The 21,633-nt window shown below is 38.2% G+C and overlaps 2 protein-coding genes across 4 annotated transcripts in view; both read right to left on the bottom strand.

Moving 5' to 3' along the window:
- The window catches only part of LOC119084010 (1-phosphatidylinositol 4,5-bisphosphate phosphodiesterase epsilon-1-like), a 140,947-nt gene that overhangs the window by 3,473 nt on the left and 115,841 nt on the right, over window positions 1–21,633 (bottom strand). For both annotated transcript variants that reach the window (XM_037193823.1, XM_037193824.1), the window contains 11 exons: window positions 4,203–4,323; window positions 3,889–4,140; window positions 3,455–3,823; window positions 2,446–3,380; window positions 2,249–2,385; window positions 1,971–2,191; window positions 1,557–1,905; window positions 1,225–1,489; window positions 1,026–1,162; window positions 841–960; window positions 51–776 (listed from right to left, as the gene is read on the bottom strand). In XM_037193823.1, the coding sequence (XP_037049718.1) occupies window positions 51–776; window positions 841–960; window positions 1,026–1,162; window positions 1,225–1,489; window positions 1,557–1,905; window positions 1,971–2,191; window positions 2,249–2,385; window positions 2,446–3,380; window positions 3,455–3,823; window positions 3,889–4,140; window positions 4,203–4,323 (3,632 nt within the window). The remainder of the gene's footprint in view (window positions 1–50; window positions 777–840; window positions 961–1,025; window positions 1,163–1,224; window positions 1,490–1,556; window positions 1,906–1,970; window positions 2,192–2,248; window positions 2,386–2,445; window positions 3,381–3,454; window positions 3,824–3,888; window positions 4,141–4,202; window positions 4,324–21,633) is intronic.
- Window positions 12,997–19,909, bottom strand: LOC119084011 (peroxidase-like). Of its 2 annotated transcripts, none has more exons than XM_037193825.1 (3): window positions 19,679–19,909; window positions 14,575–15,101; window positions 12,997–14,518 (listed from the first exon to the last, which is right to left on the bottom strand). In XM_037193825.1, the coding sequence occupies exons 1-3, from the start codon at window positions 19,865–19,867 to the stop codon at window positions 13,012–13,014; spliced, it is 2,223 nt and encodes a 740-aa protein (XP_037049720.1). In that variant the 5' UTR covers window positions 19,868–19,909; the 3' UTR covers window positions 12,997–13,011. The 2 variants fall into 2 exon arrangements, with proteins under 2 accessions (XP_037049720.1, XP_037049721.1); XM_037193826.1 differs by having other exon boundaries at window positions 14,575–15,181; window positions 19,759–19,909.

Genomic DNA, 21,633 nt, shown 5'->3' with positions numbered 1-21,633 from the left:
ATCGGTTAGCTTCTCGCTGCAAAAAAAAAAGTTGTCGCCGTCTAACTTACCCAACATTTCCACTTCGACGTACGTACTGGCAAACAGGTGCGACTGGCACACATACTGTCCAGAGACGATGTTTATTACGATTTGCGAAGAATGCAGGCCGTCAAATTCCTTCTCCAGCGGGTTAAATCGTCGATACATTAAATGTGATTGGTCCCACAAAACTTCCGGTTTGCAGACGAAGCCGCAAGAGCCGTTTTCTTCGAACATGGCCGTATTGATGTGCATTGGCTGGTCCAGTGTTTGATAGTTTAGCGCCACCATTTGTATGCCACATGACCAGAAAAACACCGGATTGAAATTTGATGAATCGATGCGCAATCCGGCCGGATACGTTCGCATCAGCTGAGTTTGGGTGTGTGCAATCATTTGCAGTGGAAGTTTACGGCACAGTTTTTTGGCACCTGTTTCGTGTATTGAACAACATTGATAACATGGATGATTGACGCTCGGATACGGTAGCTTTCGGTGCGATGATGCACCAGACGATTCTGGTTCCGAAGACATCGTTCCCGAATCAACAGAGGGCAATGATGTCATGGTCGAATTGCCAGACGACGGTGGAATTGTACTGCTTTTGAGAATGCTACCGACAGTCACAAGCGATCCACTTGAACTACCCGCACTGGGTGGCGGTTGTATTCTCACAGAGTTTCGTGGACTTAACGGATTCAGTCCACGGAATTTGATTGCTTGCACGTAGATTACCATGTCGGAGAGTTCGCGGGCTAAGGGAGGGGAAGGGGAATTGAATTGAAACAGTACTCTCCAAACCGAAGTATCACCTCTTACCTATTTGAGTACCTCGTTTCTTTGGCTTTTCGTCCACTTCCAGTCGTCTAGTTGGTGTGGACAAACTGTTACGTGATGTCCGTTCGTCTATCGATCCGAAAAAGTTGTTGAATGTTTTATCTGAAACAGTGAAAAACTGTGTGACTCATCGTTTCCGGAAGTGATCAATTTCAGGCAGCTCATACCATCCATGTTGTCGTACTCGTCATCATCATCGTAATCGTCGTCACTGAATTCTTCTGGTACTGAACCACCGCTCACGTTAGAAATTATGGAACTGGTTCGACCCGGTTGACTGGCCTGGTGTCGCAGTGGTGTGTTTCTGCAATTGTAACAGTTTCGTTGTGAACTTTAGACAGTACCATCACCGCTGCCTGTACTCACCTAACACCTGTGCTGGTCGACGGCACCGGAATTTCCGTTGGCAATTTTTTGTTCTTAATTAAGATCTTATGCTTGAGCTGAGTCGGTGACGGCAGCACCGGTTCTTCGTTGTAATCTGAATCGAATAAGAACTTGTACACCAATTTTTCGCCGAAAGTCGATTGGAAAATTTGAGCCATGCGGATTTGTTGCGGTAGCGAGCAATGATTTTCAATTGAAAGAATGACGGGATACGGTGATGCAACGAATGCCGATTTATTGATGGCTGTTAAGTGAAAAGTCGTTTTTATTAATTTGCACCAGGCACCAGGTCATGATTATATTACACTTACCTTCAACAACGGCCTTAAATGATATTTTGCTTGTGAATGTGTGACCGTGATATATAACCGGACTACCATCCTCGCCATCCCAACAGTCGAGTTCAACGCAACGGCATCCGGTCAACAAGACTTGGCTGTAAAGTTCGCATGAACTTTCGCCTCTCAATTGATGACCGGTTAAGTAGGTGTTATGTGAAGAGGCGATGTAGTACTGGGACAGCGGACGATCCATATTCGACGACGACTGAATGACGCGTTCGTTAACGAATGCGTAGTTGTCCTTGTCCATCATATATCTGGCAAAACCTTCGAAGCTTAAGCTCCCTTCAATGCGAAGTGTTGGATCGGGTTCGTGTCTCTGGATAGGGGAAAGAACAATTTTCAAATTACAATTTAGTCAGTTTGGTGCGGGCTTCAGCTTACTTTTATTATTGACCGAACTTCTTCTTCGCTTTTGATTTCCATTTGCCGAGCTTCCAAAAATTTCATCAAAGTCGAACACGTGATGACTTGCGTACTAGAAGTATCGATCCCGGCACAATTAGCTAATATACTGGACGCAGCAATTGCGTTGAAAATTTTCTTTTGGGCGCATTGGGCGTCGGTGAACTCTGTGTCAAGTGAGCTGTTTCTCGTTAAAAGACCTGAAATGCAATGCGCTTTTTAGCGTAAGTTCTCAACGTTCGTTGACGTTGTCTCACCTATTTTTCGTTGACCTGAAATGGAGGCACAAAGTTCTGGAGCACTTCGACTCTTTTCCGAATTCAGCCGAGTCTTGCTCTTCCTCGTCACGGAAAGTTGATCGAATAGATCCCTCAAATCCTTGCGTGCCAACAAACTAAAGAGACAATTGTTTGATCAATTAGCATATTGTGGTGGTGAAAGATGCTCGACTAACCTAAATGACCTAAATAAAGCTATAAAATCCAAAAAGTCCAACTGTGTTTCGTAGGTTATTGAACCGACTCTAAAATTCTTAATATTCTGCCACAAATGATCACTGGACTCGGTACGGTCCTTCCTTCGATCCAATTGTTTCGTTTTGCTATCACGATCTTTGCTACATTCCGCCTCTGGAATGGTACTACTGGTTGTCGCCTGGCTTAGCAGATTCACGACTGATCTCTTTTTCTTAAATTTGATCGATGCTTCGCGTTTGAAACTATCACCACTTTCAGTTGCCGGAGTCGAATTCTGGGAAACGCCAGTGTTCGCCCAATCTCTGCCGCCAAATACTCGTATAGCATCAGCTGCAAGCGGCTCACAGCATCCCGAATCCTCGAAATACAATTGAATATACTGTTCCTTCAGCCATAACATCGATCGATCGGCTAGTTTCTGTTGTCTCTTGATCCCTTTGATTATCAAATTCAGTCCAACGTACCACAGTCTGCACAGCATGGGTGAACAGAGCACACTTATTACCCGATTGTCATTCAGCGAATGGCCATACAGAATTGATATACAGCACTCCAGATGTGTCAATCCAAAAAGTTTGCCCGTGGTCAAGATTTCATTACTGTGATCGGGATGTCTGGAGCCGATGGTTATTTCTTTAACAATAGTCAAGTCCAGGCAACCATCGTCCAACATCGTATTTTGACCTTCTGTATCGTTCGAACTGACCGGCATTCGAAATCTTGCTCGCTGTGACACCAACTCCTCCGGATTGATAGCCAAATTATATTCTTGGTTCGTTTTCAATTTACGCCATGATGAACGGTGCCACGAAACCATGGCACAGGAACGTTCCAATCGAAAATACACGTAACAAGACGGACTTGGTGATGTGTCCGGCTCGCATATAATCGCAGTGGTTCCATGATGAAGAATCTGTAATGGGGTGAACGTAATGTGTTACGACATGGTGCAAACATATTAATGAAACACGTAGTGCAACAGCCAACCTGTAATATATGATGATCCACTTTGTGATGTGGTGATGAAATCGGAATCATGCAAACCGCATGATCATGCAGAAGCGGTTGCACTGGATTATAATTTCCGATTTCCACTTCATAGTCCTCCTCGAGTTCCTCAAGCTCTGGATGATATGTAGATGCAGCTGCCAGCTGACGTGGTCCCAATGAAGCAGTACGTAAGTAGTCTAATAAGCCCGTCGATGATTCCCGACTGAGGCAATGATGATGCTGATGACAAAGGTCAATGTGATCCATAACAGCTTGAATTTTATACATTTGGTCATCGTTCAACAGTCCCAGTGATTCGAATTTGGTAAAATTTAAATCGCCATCGCCATTGTAATCGGAAATGTACTGAAAAGCAGTTGCAAGTGAAACATTTGATACTTCCATCCAAACAACCACTGTATATCACTTACCACTTGTCGATTAAATACCCTTGACGGAAGTATTGGACTTTCTCGTTTCGTATCCAATCGACCACTAGTCTGTACACCCCGATTGATGGTCTCGAACATACTGTGGGAACTATGACGATTACCTATTGTGATATGCTCTACGTCGACATCCGGTGACGACACAGATATGTTTAATGGACAATTTGACACAATATCTTTCAATTCCTTCAGGAACATTTTGTAACATGGCACAACGCGACACTCTGGCATTGCCTACATAATGGAAAATTTACAATGATGTGCTTGTCGGCAATACATTGTGTGTGATATCTTACCAGTCCCCGTCCCAATGCTCGTTCATATTCGGCCGATTCTAATGCGGCTGACAAGAATTCTAGGACTGGTATCTTCCCCTTTTCTGTGAAGGTTGTCAGTAGGGACTTTAATTGAATGGACCTGGAAAATAGAAAAAAAAGTTTCGGTAATGACTTGTTCGACAAGCGACAGCATGCATATAGCAAAAGAAATCAGCTTCAACGAAGCTTAAATGGAGCTTGGCTTAAATGCAGCTTCAACTAAACTTAAATACAGCTTTAACTAAACTTAAATACAGCTTCAACGAAGCTTTAATGCATCTTCAACGAAGCTTTAATGCAGCTTCAACGAAACTTTAATGCAGCTTCAACGAAGCTTTAATGCAGCTTCAACGAAGCTTTAATGCAGCTTCAACGAAGCTTTAATGCAGCTTCAACGAAGCTTTAATGCATCTTCAACGAAGCTTTAATGCAGCTTCAACGAAGCTTTAATGCAGCTTCAACGAAGCTTTAATGCAGCTTCAACGAAGCTTTAATGCAGCTTCAACGAAGTCTGGATTTCTGAACTGAATTTAATAGAAAGTATCATTGACCCACAGAGACAGCATCTTCCTTACATAAAAAAGAAGTTTTTACAAATAATTTGTTCACATTTTTAATGACCTACTCATTTTCATAAGATCTTAATTATACTGATATAGCTGCAATAATTCACAATTTCCTTTCCTCCTACACTCGTCGACGCAATCATTCACAGTGAAAATTATCTTCCAATTAATTTCAGGTTGTTTGTTATTTCATCAGAAACAACAAAAATTGCTCCGGAATAACTAAACGAAAAACTCTCAAACACATTGAATGTAATTGCTGAACGGAAGAGACAAAGCACAATCATCCAAAGTATCTTCCTCAGACACACATCGTGTAACATGCGTAACGGAGCGTAGACAACACAACACATTGTGTCAACTAAATCGCTTCATTTCTTTCAGCATACAATTCATGAAAGCCTATAACACATTACCAAAGGAAATGTGTATATGTAACACAATGTGTAGTACTATACATTATAATTAGAGCAGAGCCCCAATGCCTGACAATATACTAAAACCTAAGATTTATGCAATTAGAGCCAAAAATTCGAAACGACAACGTCTTCATTAAATACTCATCATACAAAAATTTATTTATATAGAATGAACGTGATTATTACATGCGAATCGCACATACAATACATAATACATTAAGGGAAATACTTAGGTAATTGTTGGAGGACCCTCTTTTTCGCAAATATGACAGAGTGGGATTCGGAATAATTTAGTAAAATGTAGCAAAATCGTAAGACTAACGATCGTGTCCAACGCACTTCAAGCAAAAGTCATTATAGTCGACAGCTAGCAAATAGAGTATTTTTTGTATGAAACGCTTTTTTACAGTGTTTGTCAGTTTTGTGAGTTGTCTGCGATGTGACATAACATGTAAATGTTAAAAAACTGACGACCATTTACTCCCAGGTGAATTAACACTATCGAAGGAAACAGCGATCGAAAATCCAAATTTTAAGTTAATAATGTCAACCTAGATGACTTGTTAAATCTGGCATACCTAACATCACGGCTACGAAGACAGCACCGCTCCCAGCATGAACACTGAATTTGCAAGTGTCAAATTTGGAGCCTTTAGTGATAAGAGCTACCGCTTTGGATTGATTGTAATTTCTGTTTACCTTTACAAAGAATCACAGTGCCTACTGTGATTTCATCAGCCTCCGAATATATTTTATGTAAATGCAAGTAGCAGTGATGTATGTACTACCAAAGTTAATTGCTAATATTTGACAACTAAATTCCAAAGATTCTCTGATAGAAAATCATTACACTGATTGGTAAATTTTAGATCAAGTTGACGGCTGTCATCTGTTATCGACAACGACAGCAATAATAAACGACAAGCTCTGATTCAATATGTCTTATATATCAAATGTTCAAAACAAATGAAATAAAAGATTTCTGAAATCAATGTCTGAAAATCTTTGAATAAATAAAGTAATAGATCAGATAGTAAAACTTTTGATGTGCTTGCGGCTGTGAGAGGTTAATCACGATCAATCAATGTTCTTATAGTAAAATGCATGTTTAAACAAATGAAGTACTAGATTTCGCGATACACTAACTGTTTCTTATGGGTCAGACAATTTTTGTTGTTTGAATTAACGTTCTGACAACTTCAAAGTAGAGTAAAACGTTTAAAATACACTTGAGCAACTCGAGGTTAAACCATAATTTGCTTGTTGCTCGTAAACTACTGTTCCATTGCCATAATTGCAACCATAATTGTCCATCTACCTCAATATTTCTTCCGACGAAATTTAATTAAGGAAGCCCACGAGCTGTGTTAGATCCCATAAATTACAACAAGCTACACGACACCGGTCCACTATTTGTAATTGATATCAGTTATGAAATTCAACATCGGTTTAATTAATCGGTGTAATGCCATTTCAATGGACTACTTATTCAATAAACGACATGCGTACGATTTCATTTAATTGAAAGTGTTCAAGCCAAGAAGAATAAGGTTCCCTTCCATCATCATTCCTTGAGCTATATTATAAGAAATTCATTTGACCGTTAGTCACGTACCTTTCGATAATAAAAAAAATGAAAGAAAAGAACGAACGAGGGAGGTAATTGATAATCCCTTTTTAAATCCTAAATCATCGGATTTAATCTCTTGCTAGGAAGATAAACTTGAAAAGCTTACGAGTAATTTTATCGTCTAAAAGAATGGAAGAAAATCCATTGATTGAGATAAATCCGTTTTTATCAAAAAGATTACACGAAAAACGCTTTTAATTGCAGGAGAGATGCAACAACTGTTTATCTTCGATGTAGCTTTTATTTGGCAGCTAATAACTTTTGTCGAAATATATCTTTAACGAAAAAAAAAGTTAAACTCCAGCTTACCCCAATACGTTTCTGTCGACATAATAGCATTATAATAGGCCCGAATGGAATTTGTAAAACATGTGTCTCATTGCGAATGTTTTAATGTCAATAGGAGGCGGTAAATTAGCGTCGTGTCTTCATCGAATGAATGGTGCTTCTTCAGTCATTTCTTTTGTGGAAAGATGGTAGAAGTTGAAGATTATTTATATACGAACAATGTCTGTAGTATCGAGGTGTATCAGTTGGGATGTATGGCTGGATAACCCAGTAAATTTCAAGTGTTTTTTTGCGGAATTTAAACGGATTATGGAATTTAATTATTGGAAAATTAAATTTATTTTCAAAAGAATATAATTTCTTTAATCCATTAACGTCTTTCGGTTATTTGCCCGATACACAAAAGACATTTTAAATTAAATTTAGAGTAGAGTAGGGAGGCGTATATGAAACATCAAAAACATTTCGCCACAATGTCGCTTAGTTGGGTGAAATTCCTCATTTTTCGATTTTAATACTACTACGTTTGAATGTCAGAGTAGAGTTCTTCGGAGAGGATGAACAAAGACGAAACATGGTCAAACAAATCGCACAGACTTTTTATTACCAAAGATCAACCGGTATTTATATGCAACCGCAGAGCTTATGACGAATGATTTCCACCATCAAAGGTGCTAGGGTGGCCTAGTTGACTCGTTTCTGTTTACATAAATAAATACAATGTCAAGACGAGACCTTCGAATTAGATGTGTTCACAAATCCACATTCATTACATATAAATCTTAAAATTGGGCTAGCTCATCCTAGTCACCTGAACTAGCTGAAATAAATGTTTTTGAAAAGTAACCTCTGGCAACCCTAGCGATATTTGATGGCGTATATCATTTGCAAATGGTTCGTTTCAAGAATAGCACATTAACAATAGATTTATCAATTTATTATGAACTCATAAATTGAAAGTATTCAGTTGGTCCGCGTGACATAAAAGCTTTATTTATTGTCAACCAAATTCTTGACAATTCCTTGATTTTCATATTAATGCCATCATACACAGAGCATGTAATCGTATTATATGATGCACGTGCTAACGACATAAAATTTGAATTATTTATTGGTATCATCAATTATTCCTGTTTATTGCTGGAGATGTATCCGACCTTATCTTAGCTGGGGTATTTATAGCTACTAATTTATAAAAGGAATTTTCTCGGAGAAACGGTGTGTGTTATACCATTGTTAATCTCACTTTGAGTTTGTCGATTAAAAGATTATCACATTTTCTCCATTATATTTCCATTAGATGGGTCAGTGTGGTCGTAAATTTTAGGCATTAAGAATAATATGAAGTCTAAATTTACGATCGTACACACATTTTTGTTGTTGTTTTGTTTTTAAATTTGTTTGGTTAATTGATGGCATCAATCAACGGCAAACATATCGACCTGTTTGATGAAGCTTTTTGTTTGAATTGGAAATTATAAGAAGGACATTTTTGTTTGGAAATGAATTATGCTTCTGTTTAAAGCTTGGATGTTCGAATTCGAAATGTTTACATTTGATTATGTTAAGTTTAACATTGATAAGATCTTTACTTTCGAAAAATAAGCTTTCAATGTCATATTCAGAGCTTTCACTTCAGCGAAAATGTTTTTCGATCGGTTGTATTTCTTGTCGATTAATTCGTTTTCACACTAGTGCCGTAAATACTCTTCATACAACAACGAAAAGATGCCTGCAATGTTGACTTGATTTATCATATCACAATCAGATTTGGTCTGTGACTGACAGTCACACACTCAATCATTCAAGCACCGTTATCTCCGTACGATTTTCTTTTTGCATTAATCACTATTACAAGAGTTTGTAAACACCCAAGTTATTTTTTGAGAACATTCACATTTGGCGCCCAACATTTACATTTGTCACCCATTCAACATGTGCCCTTTTCGCCGAGAAAAAACGGAAGACGGTAGACTTTGATCGTTTTAGTAACTTTACACTTCTAGCGACAAAAAGTATGTTTCAACATAGTCTTGACTTAATATAACAGCAATTAATAGGAAACACGAAGAGAATAATAAATCATAAGAAAATAAGAAAAATTTGATGTTGTTAAAAATCGATGGCAAGTAGTTTCCGCCGGCCTACAGATTTCAAATCTGCTGGAGGCCGAAAGAAACCCCTGTCACAGACTCTTTATGCTTTCGTGGCCAAAATAAATATTTTTAATAATTTTTTCAACGTAAAATATTCACCTAACTACTTCAAAATAATGTTGCCGAAATATCAGAATAAATCGGCGATCAATAAATCTTCTCTGTTCATCAACACAATAAACGGATTCGTTATGTTTACGATCAGTAAATTAATAGTGGATATACTAAGCAGCTGATGCTAATTTTACATAAGATATTAATTTGCTGATTGTATATCGATAAAATCAGTCGTGGCAGCCATAACTGGCGGTGCATAATATAATCCTTAAAAAATTCCAGTGTCTCGAAACGTTTGAATAGGGTTTTCAGTCGTCGTACTGCAGTGTATCAACAACAATTTACCTATACTTAAGAATAGGCAGATATTGTCTATCTACACTTAAGCAAAAGGTGTCTTTCTATACTTAAGCTGAAGGTATGTGTCATGTCCATACTTAACCAGAAGGTGTCTATAATACTTAAGCATAGGCAGAATGTGTCGATCTATACTTAATATGTCGGCAGACGTAGACTCTTATGTTCGGTTAGTAATATTTCTTAGAAACAAAAAATTAGTTAATTAATTGAGTAACCATAAACATCATTAATTACTGTCTGCGGAACAACCGAACAACGATAGGATAGTAAAGAGATAATAATATAAACGTTCGCAGCTAAGTTCATTTTATAAAGTAAAACAAGAAACGAGATGTGCCAGAGGTAACAGTTAACGAAATAAATTATGAATTTATCAAACGATGGCATGAGTTGATTTCCCAGAAAAATTCAATCAAAGGACGAACCACTGGAAAATATACAGAAAAATCGAATTTGTTCAGAAATTTGCCATTGATTGAATTTGCGATAAAAAAAGTGGCTTACATTTTGCGAACAAACATTGACTGATTTCTTGTTTATTTTTCTGTGTGTTCGTCCTTAAACTTATTTCCGATTTTCAACACAAAATTATTGCGGCAGAGAAAAATTTCCACAATGGATACAGGTTTGAGTGATTACAACTATTACAGCCATGCCAAGTTACAAGTATATATAAGTTCGAGCTCGTGCAGGTAACAGAAATGCTACATTTAAAAATGTAAAATATAAAAATCTCGTTCGATTTAAACTTTTTCGATTTTTTGCTCTTTGTGGTGTGACAGCCATCAAACGGAATACACGGAAAAGTTTTATTCTATTTGGAGTATTTACAGTTTTGAGTATTTTTCGATTGTTGAATTTATTTTCGAACATTCGATTGAGTAGTTTCGTTTTGCTTTCTGTTCGTTTAATGATGATAAATTGGATTGTAATCTGCCTAGATTTTCGATTAAACAGACTAATTACGGAGTATTTTTATAGACATGAGCTCGGACATGAGTTACCTTGATTGTGTTACTCCACGGCAGGAGCACTTGATTCGGGGGACGTAAATTTTCTAGTATTAAATTAATTCCAATTATGTCAGTTATCAAATAAATGAAGAGAGTTTAGTATCATGATGGATGTGTTAAAGGAGCCAACTTAGCGAAGCAGGGTCAACAGAAATGGCGACACAAAATCTTTAAATTAAACAGTCTCTGCTGCAATACCTATAGAAGAAATGGGACCAGATCGAGTTGTTGCTTTATTTTGAACAAAGCAATTTGAAGGTCCAAAAGGTTCTGATTCTGACCCAAGTCATTAATAGTCACATTCGACCAAAACTGATCGTATTAGATTTAGCGACATGCTTTCTGTCACTGTTTCGTTCTGACTCAGATCATCTGAGAGACATTACAGTGCAATTTCACAACTCTTCAACAGTTTTAAAGAATTATTTTTGTCAAAATTTCATCAAGCCATGGCGACAGTGGTAAGGAAACAGCTAGCCACAAGTGGATAGTCATACCCTGTTGCATGTACAAGTCTAGCGAATCATAAGCGAAATGAAAGTATAACTAGCCATGCTGTCTCATGCGAGGCATGTGGAATAGCTACCGCCAAGCTGGTAAATACCAACAAAAACACGTACGAGTGTTGTTCAAGAACGAACGAAGAACGAAACTTCGAACGCTCACAGAAGTACATGTGAATGTTTGGTTCTAATGTAGAAACACCGAAAAGTTTCGACATTGTTGGTTCGGTTTTCCAAAACGACCACATGACTTTGAAAAACAGTGGCTCTTATGCACCAAACCTTCAACGACCAAACTCGTGATGAGATGTTGATAAGGTCCAGATGAGATGTTGGCAAAAATAATTCTTTAAAACTTTTGAGTAATTATAAAATTGCATTGCACTGTCGTCTCTCAGATCGAAATAGTGGCAGAAACCATTTCGCTAATTTTAAAGCTAGTCATACCCTGTTGCATGTATAAGTCTAGCGAAGCGTAAGAAAAATATGAAATCTTCGATCGTATTGGATTGTGCTACTCACAAGTCGAACCATTAGCATTTTCATTATCACATATATAGAGATATATGTAAAAGGAAGAATTCGATTGGTAAATCCAGAAATACTTTCGCTTCCTGATATATATTTAACATCGAATTTCACTTTCGAAGAATATACACACAATTAGTTTCTCAGACGAACTATCTCTTCCATGGTCTATGTGGAGAACAAGACAGCAATAGTTATTTACGTTGATTCCACAAAGAAATTTGCTTGCGCAGTGTGCATGCCATAAGGAGTGTGAGACAAAAGTTCATGAAACTCATTGTCGATTTTAGTTTCAAATATCAGGATTATACAATCGACCTTCACCCGCCAAGATTCAAATTATGCCAATCGCATTAATTAACAACATATCAATCAATATTCATGAGCAAACCGTATATTACACTGGGAATTCTTAATAAAACATCGCACAGAGTAATAAAATACCGTAGAACCATGGGAGGGTATTAGATGAGATTTTAGAGGTACTATATATCTGAAAAGGGTCTATGCCGTAATGACATGTAATTTGTTAATCCACAGATTAGATCAAAGTTATTGCATATAAAGTAAGTTTTGCTTCACTATGGTGTATTACAATAGTTTCGTGGGTGAATACTTTCACTCAAATTGTGTTTGTTGGGTGTTGGCATGACGGGCGAAGATTTACAGACAGGATGTTAGATACATCAATTGTACGGTGTGTGCTTACCGGTTTTCGAACATTTACACATCCTTGTTGTAAGAGATGTACGTGCATGTTAACTGAAGGAAGCATTTTCTTGATTTTCAGAAAAGGTTCTTCCTAAAAATAAGTCCAGAACTGCAGTTAGAGCCCTGCTCTATAAAAAAATGTATTTAAAGACATGCATTCATTAAAGGAAGTAAAAGATTCTGTAAAATATTGGTAATATGCTTCTAGTCTTGACAGCATAGATGTTGGGATTCGATTGCTGCCGGTAATTATTAGAATTTAAACTATTTGGTGCCAGAACTAAAGTTTCATTTCCCAGACTCTACCGGTTTCAGCTTCCTACGTGCAAAATAGATAGTAGATTGTAGATAGTAGATGTTCGGCACTTCTTGTTTTGTCAATTGTAAGGTTTCAGCCTATCGGGTGCTTGATTTTTTTAAACAAAATTTCTTTAATTCAGCAACTTTATTGTCAATGGATTTATTCATTTACAACAGTTAATAATCAGTGCTGAACTGCATATACCTTTTAACGATCAGTTAAAGTCGTAACAATGAACATAAATTTTCATTGGATGTTACTGATTGGCAACACCCAATTGGTAATCGATGTCAACAAATTTGGAACAATCGACAAATTGATTGGTCTTAGACAGTAGCCTCAGTGGATCACGTGATACATTCCCCAATTTCGTTGTTTTACACAAAATGCTTGCAAAGCTCGTCTTCGTTTTAATTTCGTTCAACTGTTTAATGCTAAAAGAGCCAGCTTGATTCCCATGTTCATAGAAAAATCGGTCGCCGTATTTGACGTTGTGAAACTGTATGCCAATAATACAAGCGAAAGTGGGACCGACAAGCGCATCAACTATTTTGCGTTCGTAATGCCCGCCGGTATATAAATCGATGTCTTCAACGTTTTTGTAATATTTCTTGAGTTTTTCTATGTCTTCCGCTGGAATGAATCGCCATAAATCTGTCCAGCGTCGAACAACCACATTGTGGCAGTATTTGATATAATGAATGTAGCCTGGAATTCCATGATCGCGCTGACGTTGAACATCCAACGCAGCTAAATCTATACCAAATGTCCGCCCGGGCATGTGAAACAAGAAGGTTTTAAACGGAATACTGTTTGTTGTTGCAAACGATGGGTTCGATATTTGGCCCAAAAAAGTGCCGTCTACTTGACCGTCGTAGAAAATGCTTTCGGCTTTTGCTGCATCTCTGAAATTAACTTTCGACTTTTCTCCAGTTATCGGATCGATTATATTTATGTCTTCATTTAAAGCAGCATGACCATGTCGCCCAGCCGTCGATTGAAACTCTATAACCGTTTTCAGTTTTGCATTAGGCTTGTAGGCGCTGAACTGACCAATTGACTTTGGCAATATTTCAAATTTATACGACAGGACTCGTCCGATCAACGTTTCCAAGTATTCATTGAAAATGCAATGCTGGTACTCAGCGATGTTCCAACGTCTTGCTTCTTGAAATATTTGCTCATCGCTCCAATCCGGTCTATATTTCGCCAGTCTTCCTGCGTGGCTGTTATGGTTCCTGTGGAACAACAATGCGAACATTTGAGCTGTCTGGAATTGAAGATTTCTTACGTCCAACGGTGACGGCTCACATTCTCCTTCAAAACAGCGAAATCTGCCAGTGGCATTGAACCTTTCCACAGCAAATATTTCGTGTCCATTAATTACTTGCGACTTTAGTCGACCATCAACCATTGTTCTCCTAGCATCAGACATTTCTGTAGACACGCCGTACACAGGACTTAGGTCCTGAGCCGCAGTCACCGAATTAGATAGCATTCGAGGTCCGAGTCTACATCGAGCACACGGTATTGTTCTGACGAATGGAACACACGTTTGATTCGGAAATACTTTATGGATGGGGTCATTTGATGGTAAATGAATACCTGCACATTGTGGATGATCGACACGTTGAATATTTTCGTGATCACATGATGGAATAACTACCCTTAATCCAGTTTCATGAGTCAAAGTCATGCCATTGTCACTAATAACGAATTCTCCGAGAAATGAATGGAACTCAGTATATTGAGCAGACAATGGCCTAAGAGCAATAGACTTTAGTTAAAACTCACACACAAATACCCACAGCTTTGTTACCTGCGATCGTCACCACCAAATAGATGAGTGGACAAAACTCTTGCATTAGGTAATGGCGAGCCATCTGCCGAAGTTTTAAATTGACTGATCCCGTCTTTGTAGTCGGGTCGCAACAAACGCAACATGCAGTCACGTGCAATGCCGTCCAATGGCCTTTCCAGATTGTTACAAGATCCATCGAGTGATCTGTACGGATAGTTGACCAAACATTTCGGATACCTTACGTGACCGGCATCACAAGCTACCTTAGTCACCGCCTCGTCGTTCATATAACTCTCAAACATTTCAACTTGCACCGTTGGGAAATATCTTGTGACAGTTTTCTTGGATGCACACGTAGTCTCCTGAATATATCGGGTTACCGACTCAAAGTAGAAATTGTTACGGTCCATGTCAGTAAACAGTTTCGCTGCAGACGTATCTCCCACTGTTGCAGTATCAAGTGAAATGTAATGGTCAGTTAGATCGATGGACGAATTTAACGCGTGATCCATAACAGCATCCAATATGGGTGGCGGTTGTGACACCAACTGATGGCAATCCGTTTGATAAGTGTTATAAGATGTGGGATACATGTATTCATCGGATATGTTTAGAGGGTCATCATCTCCAAAGCTTAGCTGGGCGTATGGACATGCTCCTCTAACTTGATTTATATATGTCAGCGTTACCAAAATCTTGATAAACAGAGAAACGAACAACATTTTGCTTCTTTCAAAAAATGTTTCTGCCGGAAAACTGTCTCGCGTTCTGAAAGCGATTCCTATTATATTTAACAATAGGAGAATGTACGCAAAGTTTGTCCTCGAACTGCAGATGTTGTAATCAAATAATTGCTAAATGATTGTAGTCAGTGGCGTACTAATAAAACGAATACCGAAGTTTGTGTAGATAGCGACTACCTTTGAGACGTTGATTTTTTTCGTTACGTACGTTGCTTTCTGTTAATCGTAAAAAGAGCTTATTTTAGGTAATTTTAATTCTGAAAAATTCCTAAAATTCCGAAAATTCCGAAGATTTTGTTTTGTAGTTTTTCGGAATTCCTTCAAAATGTAGTCATTTAGTCATTTGTTATCGACAAGAACGACAAAAATATACGATGAACTGTTAGTGTTAAGTTAAGCTAGTCGCTTACAGCGATTCTGTAGAAGTGCAAGTTTTAGATCCTAACACAAGCGCTCCTTTATATATGGAAATTTCAGACTTAATCCTTTAAGTTGAAATTTTGACAAAATTATTTTGTGATGGAAATGCAACAAGAAATTAGTTCATTTCATGTACGTACATACTATGTCACGGTAGAGTAAAATAAACCAGGCAGGATCGATTCATTTTTGAAACGTCATATAAGGGACCTCATACACTGTAAGAAAATTCGCTCAAATGAACACTGACATAAATTGAATTAATTTTATTCACAAAATATAAGGCGACTAGATAATTCAGGTCTTTAGTCAAATCGAGCGCCTCTGCCTGGTTTATTTTACTCTGCCGTGACTACGTCCATGTACATCACTTCCATTTTTTTCACAAATGGTTTTTGTTTGATTTTGCTATATTTATTTATATTAATTCAGTTTTTGTGAAAACAACGAGACAGGTGTACATGTACTTAAGCACAAAAGTATTCTGAAATTGTTAAGCCGAACTGTGCATGAACACTGTACTCTCATTGGGCCGATTTCTTAAGATATTTTATTTCATAGTCAGGGAGTATAGTAATTTATGCAACATGTTGAGAAATGGAGTTGATTTCACTAAATGTTTCGCTAGATCGACGACCACACCATGTGGTAAAAATACCCAATTTTGTAACGTTTTCAGCAACCAGTGGCAAAAATTAAACTTTCGGATTGCAAGACATATATACCACTGACTAAACGGAGGGAGGTGTTGCTCGATAAGCATTGGGTTTTGCTGTCGGGGATCGAATTTTGGTTAGGGCAGAATTTTTATTTACGGTTAGTGGTTCAAAAGTAGTCACAAAAAGTGTATAACAATAAATAAGTGTCTCGCCCAAAACCAAATTATAGAAAAACAGAGAGAAAAGACTCCTCGCACGTTACCCACATGATGCATGAAAAAATAGTACATTTTGTTACGAGTGATGAAAAGTTGAATTTTTCGGTACTAGTAGTAAGCTTGTCCTAACGAGGCGGAGCCGAAAAATTCAGCTTTCATCACCAGTCACAAACGACGATTTTTGTGCTTGAAAACTGAAATGAGACGAAACCACAACAACATTAACATAGAAATCACTCTCTACAGCCATTTCAACAGCAAAGCATGCACACGTGATCGCGGCCGGAAAAATATATATATGAGAATCCATTTTCGGCCGGAGAGAGCGTCCGAGAAAGTACTTTCTTGGCCGCAAATACCTCTCTCTGAGAAGAACAGAAAAATCGAACTTTTCGATCGTAGAATGCATGTCGAAATCTGTCGAATTTCAGATTTTCGCAACACCGTTACAGAAATGAAAATTACCGCATCAGGAAATGAATAATCTTGGAGGTACTGCGAGCAAATTTGTATTCTACATTCTACGTCATGACAGAGAGAATTAAACGCAAAGTCGCGATACGAGACTCTAAGTCTAATTTAACTAGAAGGGAAGGCTCTAAATTTCTTCAGAGACTTGAATTGTTGATCGGAAGTACTACAAAATTTATTTTATTCAAAAACTTTATTGTGAGCAATTAATGACTGTTTTCTTCCATCCCGACAGAACATAGTAAGATTATGTACTACCTACTACATACTACTGTCTATACCTTTTGACGATCCTCTAAAGTCGTTACTATAGAGAACATCAATTTCCATTGGCAACACCCACTTGGTAATCGATGTCAACAAATTTGGAACAATCGACAAATTGATTGGTCCTAGACAGTAGCCTCAACGGATCACGTGACACTTTCCCCAATTTTGTTGTTTTACACAAAATGCTTGCAAAGCTCGTCTTCGTTTTAATTTCGTTCAACTGTTTAGTGCTGAAAGAACCAACCTGACTCCCATGTTCGTAGAAAAATCGGTCACCGTATTTGACATTGTGAAATGTTATGCCAATAATACAAGCAAAAGTGGGACCAACTAGAGCGTCAGCTATTTTGCGTTCATAAAGTCCTCCGGTAAATAAATCGATGTCTTCAACGTTTTTGTAATATTTCTTCAGTTTCTCAATGTTTTCCGCTTGAATGAATCGTCTCAAATCGTCCCAGCGTTGAACTACCACATTCTGGCAGTATTTGAGATAATAAATGTAGCCGGGAATTCCATGATCGCGCTGGCGTTGAATATCTATTGCACCTAGGTCTAAACCAAATGTCCGCTCAGGCATGTCAAGTAAAAAGGTTTTAAATGGAATGAAGGTTGTTGTTTCAAATGATGGAGTGGATATTTGGCCCAAAATAGCACCGTCCACTTGACCCTCGTAAAAAATGCTTTCGCCTTTTGCCGCATCTCTGAAACTAATTTTTGACTTTTCTCCGGTTATCGGATCGATTAAATTTATGTCTTCATTTAAGCCAGCATGACCGTATCGTCCAGCTGTCGATTGAAACTCTACAACACTTTTCAACTTTGCATTAGGCTTGTAAGCACTGAACTGACCAGTTGACTTTGGCAATATTTCAAATTTATACGAGAGAACTCGTCCGATCAACGTTTTCAAATATTCACTAAAAATGCAATGCTGGTACTCAGCGATGTTCCAACGTCTTGCTTCTTGAAATATTTGCTCATCGCTCCAAGACGGTCTGCATTTCGCCAGTTTTCGTGCGTGATTATTATGATTCCTGTGGAACAACAGTGCGAACATTTGCGCTGTCGGCAATTGCATATTTCTAACGTCGAACGGCGACACCTCACACTTTCCTTCAAAACAGCGAAACCGACCGGTGGCATTGGTCCTTTCAACTGCAAATATTTCGTGTCCCTTTATTATCTGCGACTTTAGTCGACCGCCAACCATTGTTCTCCTAGCATCAGACATTGCTGTAGACACGCCGTACACTGAATTTAAGTCTAGAGCCGCAGGTACTGAGCTAGATATCATTCGAGGTCCGAGTCTACATCGAGCACACGGTATTGTCCTCACGAAGTGCATACAACTTTGATTCGGATATATTTGATGGATGGGGTCATTTGATGGTATAGGAATACCTGAACATTGTGGATGTTCAACCCTTTGAATATTTTCATGGTCGCACGATGGAAGTGCCACCCTTAATGCAGTGTCATGACTTAAAGTCATACCACTGTCACCAACAACAAGACCACCGAGAGATGAATGGAACTCAGTATATTGAGTAGACAATGACCTAAGAGCAATAGACTTTTAGACAAAACTCACACACAAATACCCACAGCTTTGTTACCTGCAATCATCACCACCAAATAGATGAGTGGACAAAACTCTTGCATTAGGTAACGGTGAGCCATTTGCTGATGTTCTTAATTGACTGACACCATCTTTGAAGTCGGGGTACAACAAACGTAACATGCAGTCAGATACAGAGCCGTCCAATGGTCTTCCCAAATTGTTACACGATCCATCCAATGATCTGTACGGATAGTTGACCGAACATTTCGGATATCTTACGTGACCGGCATCACAAGCTACCTTTGTCACCGCCTCGTTGTTCATATAACTCTTAAACTTTTCAACTTGCACCTTTGGCAAATATCTTGTGGTAGTTTTCTTGGATGCACACATAGTCTCCTGAACATATCTGGTTACCGACTCAAAGTAGAAATTGTTACGGTCCATGTCAGTAAACAGTTTCGCTGCAGGCGTATCTCCCACTGTTGCAGTATCAAGTGAAATGTAACAATCGGTTAGATTAATCGACGATTTTAATGCGTGATCCAATAGTCATTTGTGTACCTGTTTTGGACGATTGATTTTAGGCAATTTCGCGGATTGTAGGCCGAACGAAGTGAGGCTTACAAGCGAAAGTGCCTTAAATCAACCGTCCCAAACAGGTGCACATGTGAGTTTTCATGCAGAGGGCCGGAAACCCGAGAAAATTCGAAAAATTGCCCTCATTTTCGGCCCCGAAGCATGAAAAACAGAATTCAATATGGGTGGCGGTTGTGCCACAAACTGATGGCAATCCGTTTGATAAGTGTTGTAAGATGTGGAACACATGTATTCATCGGATATGTTTAGTGGGTCATCATCTCGTGACCAGTCTCCATAGCTCAGCTGGGCGTATGGACAAGTTCCTCTAACATGATTTATATATGTCAGCGGAACCAAAATCTTGATTAGCAGAGTTACAAACGACATTTTGCTTCGTTCGACAGTGTAAACTGTCGCGTTGTCGAAATGCGATTCTTTTTATATTTAAATATTTGAGAACGTATGCAAATTATGTCCTTGAAATACAGATGCTGTAATCAAATAATTGCTAAATGATTGTAGTGAAGAGACAGTAGTGGACTAAACGAATGATGAATTTTGTGTACTAATTTTGTGTGACTAACATTTTTTTCAATGCAAGCCTTCATTAGGGTCGGTACAGATCAATTGATAATGTTGATTCCTTTCCTAAGAGAAAGAATGTGGTAGTGTAGAGATTTGAAAGAAAACAAGTTTTTCTTCGGTAGAAACACAGATCTGTAATGAGTTTGTAAATAGATTGACCTTTAAATCTGATGACAACTTGAAGGTCGTTTCTTGCAAGGTTCACTTCATTGTAGCCGAAATGAGGTGAATTATTCGAGTGACCAAACATCTGAAATCCGGATGAGAAAAAATATCCGACGGCGGGTAAGAAAATAAAAATTCACCAAGTACGTTCTTCCTCATTTGAAACACCTGTTCCATTTCAAGCTCGATTCGTTTATTTTAGAATTGAAGGTGATTGTTTTTGAGGCGCGTGGCTTAAAATTAGTTTATCAGTAGAATTCACTCTAACGCCCTTTAACATTTACTATTTTTAAGATTTTAGTCTGATCACCATACCGTAACAAATATGTTAACTTCTCAATTTCAAAAAAATGCTTGATGCATAACAGTACTATCGAAGTAGCTTTACCAACTTTACGCAATAGTACGTTAAAGTGACGTTTGTGAAAATTAAGATCACATTGCCGTCCATAAAGTCTTATTCCCAACTTGTACCTTAACGGAAACTTTCCGCAAAAGATGTGAAAATTGTCAAACCGAGGCGAAGCCGGTACATGTAAGGAATACAATTTTATTGAGAAAAAAGTTGCATCAAAGCACCTAGCAGGGTAATGGAGGTTTTAACACGTCAAATAGAGTAGTTTTTTGATACCAATAATACCATTAGCAGCCCTAATGGTAATTTTGCAATGACATTATGACAGAAAAGGTATGGAAATATTCGCATACTTCGATTAAAGTACTACTTTATTTTTTTCTATTACCCTGCTAGGTGCTTTGGCTGCATGCACCTCGGTGATAAGTGATTTTATGGAACTCGTCATAATGCGCAAAATTTGCAAACTTTAGATGCCTCTGTTGCATAAATGTTGCATAAATCGTGCTATGAATTTCGGTGCAAAGTACTTTATTAGGCTGACGATTTGTATTATGACACATGGCCTGCGGTCTCGTGTCATAACTACACATCTAGAGCTCAATAAACTACTTTGCACTCGATGGTGCAAAATACCTGCAGCCTCTACACATATACACTTGGTAGCATAATAACTGTCGGTCAGCAGAGCAGCTACTCTAGAGCTTGAGACATTTAAGTCCGACAAACTTTTACCATCAAAATATGATGATGATGAGATGATTATTATCGCACTTCGCACTCGTCTATTTCATTGGTTGAACACATACTAAGGTCAGGTATTTTCGAGAAATAAACTTAAAACCATTGGCCTAAGTACGAATTATCATTATTAACGTGCTGCTAATTGTGTAAAGTTTGATTATTATGGACCTGTCTGTTTGCTAACACAATCAACAATCAGTAATCTCACCAATCTTGCTCGCAACCAAAGTCTTACACAAATGTTCCATGTAACACCCATTCTATACAATACAATATAATACATGAATAAGGTAAAAGGTAACAC

This window comes from Bradysia coprophila, unplaced genomic scaffold, assembly GCF_014529535.1.
Source record: "Bradysia coprophila strain Holo2 unplaced genomic scaffold, BU_Bcop_v1 contig_732, whole genome shotgun sequence".
NCBI lineage: Eukaryota > Metazoa > Arthropoda > Insecta > Diptera > Sciaridae > Bradysia > Bradysia coprophila.
The sequence above is the reverse complement of the archived record's forward strand: the minus strand, read 5'-3'. Positions and strand labels throughout refer to the sequence as shown.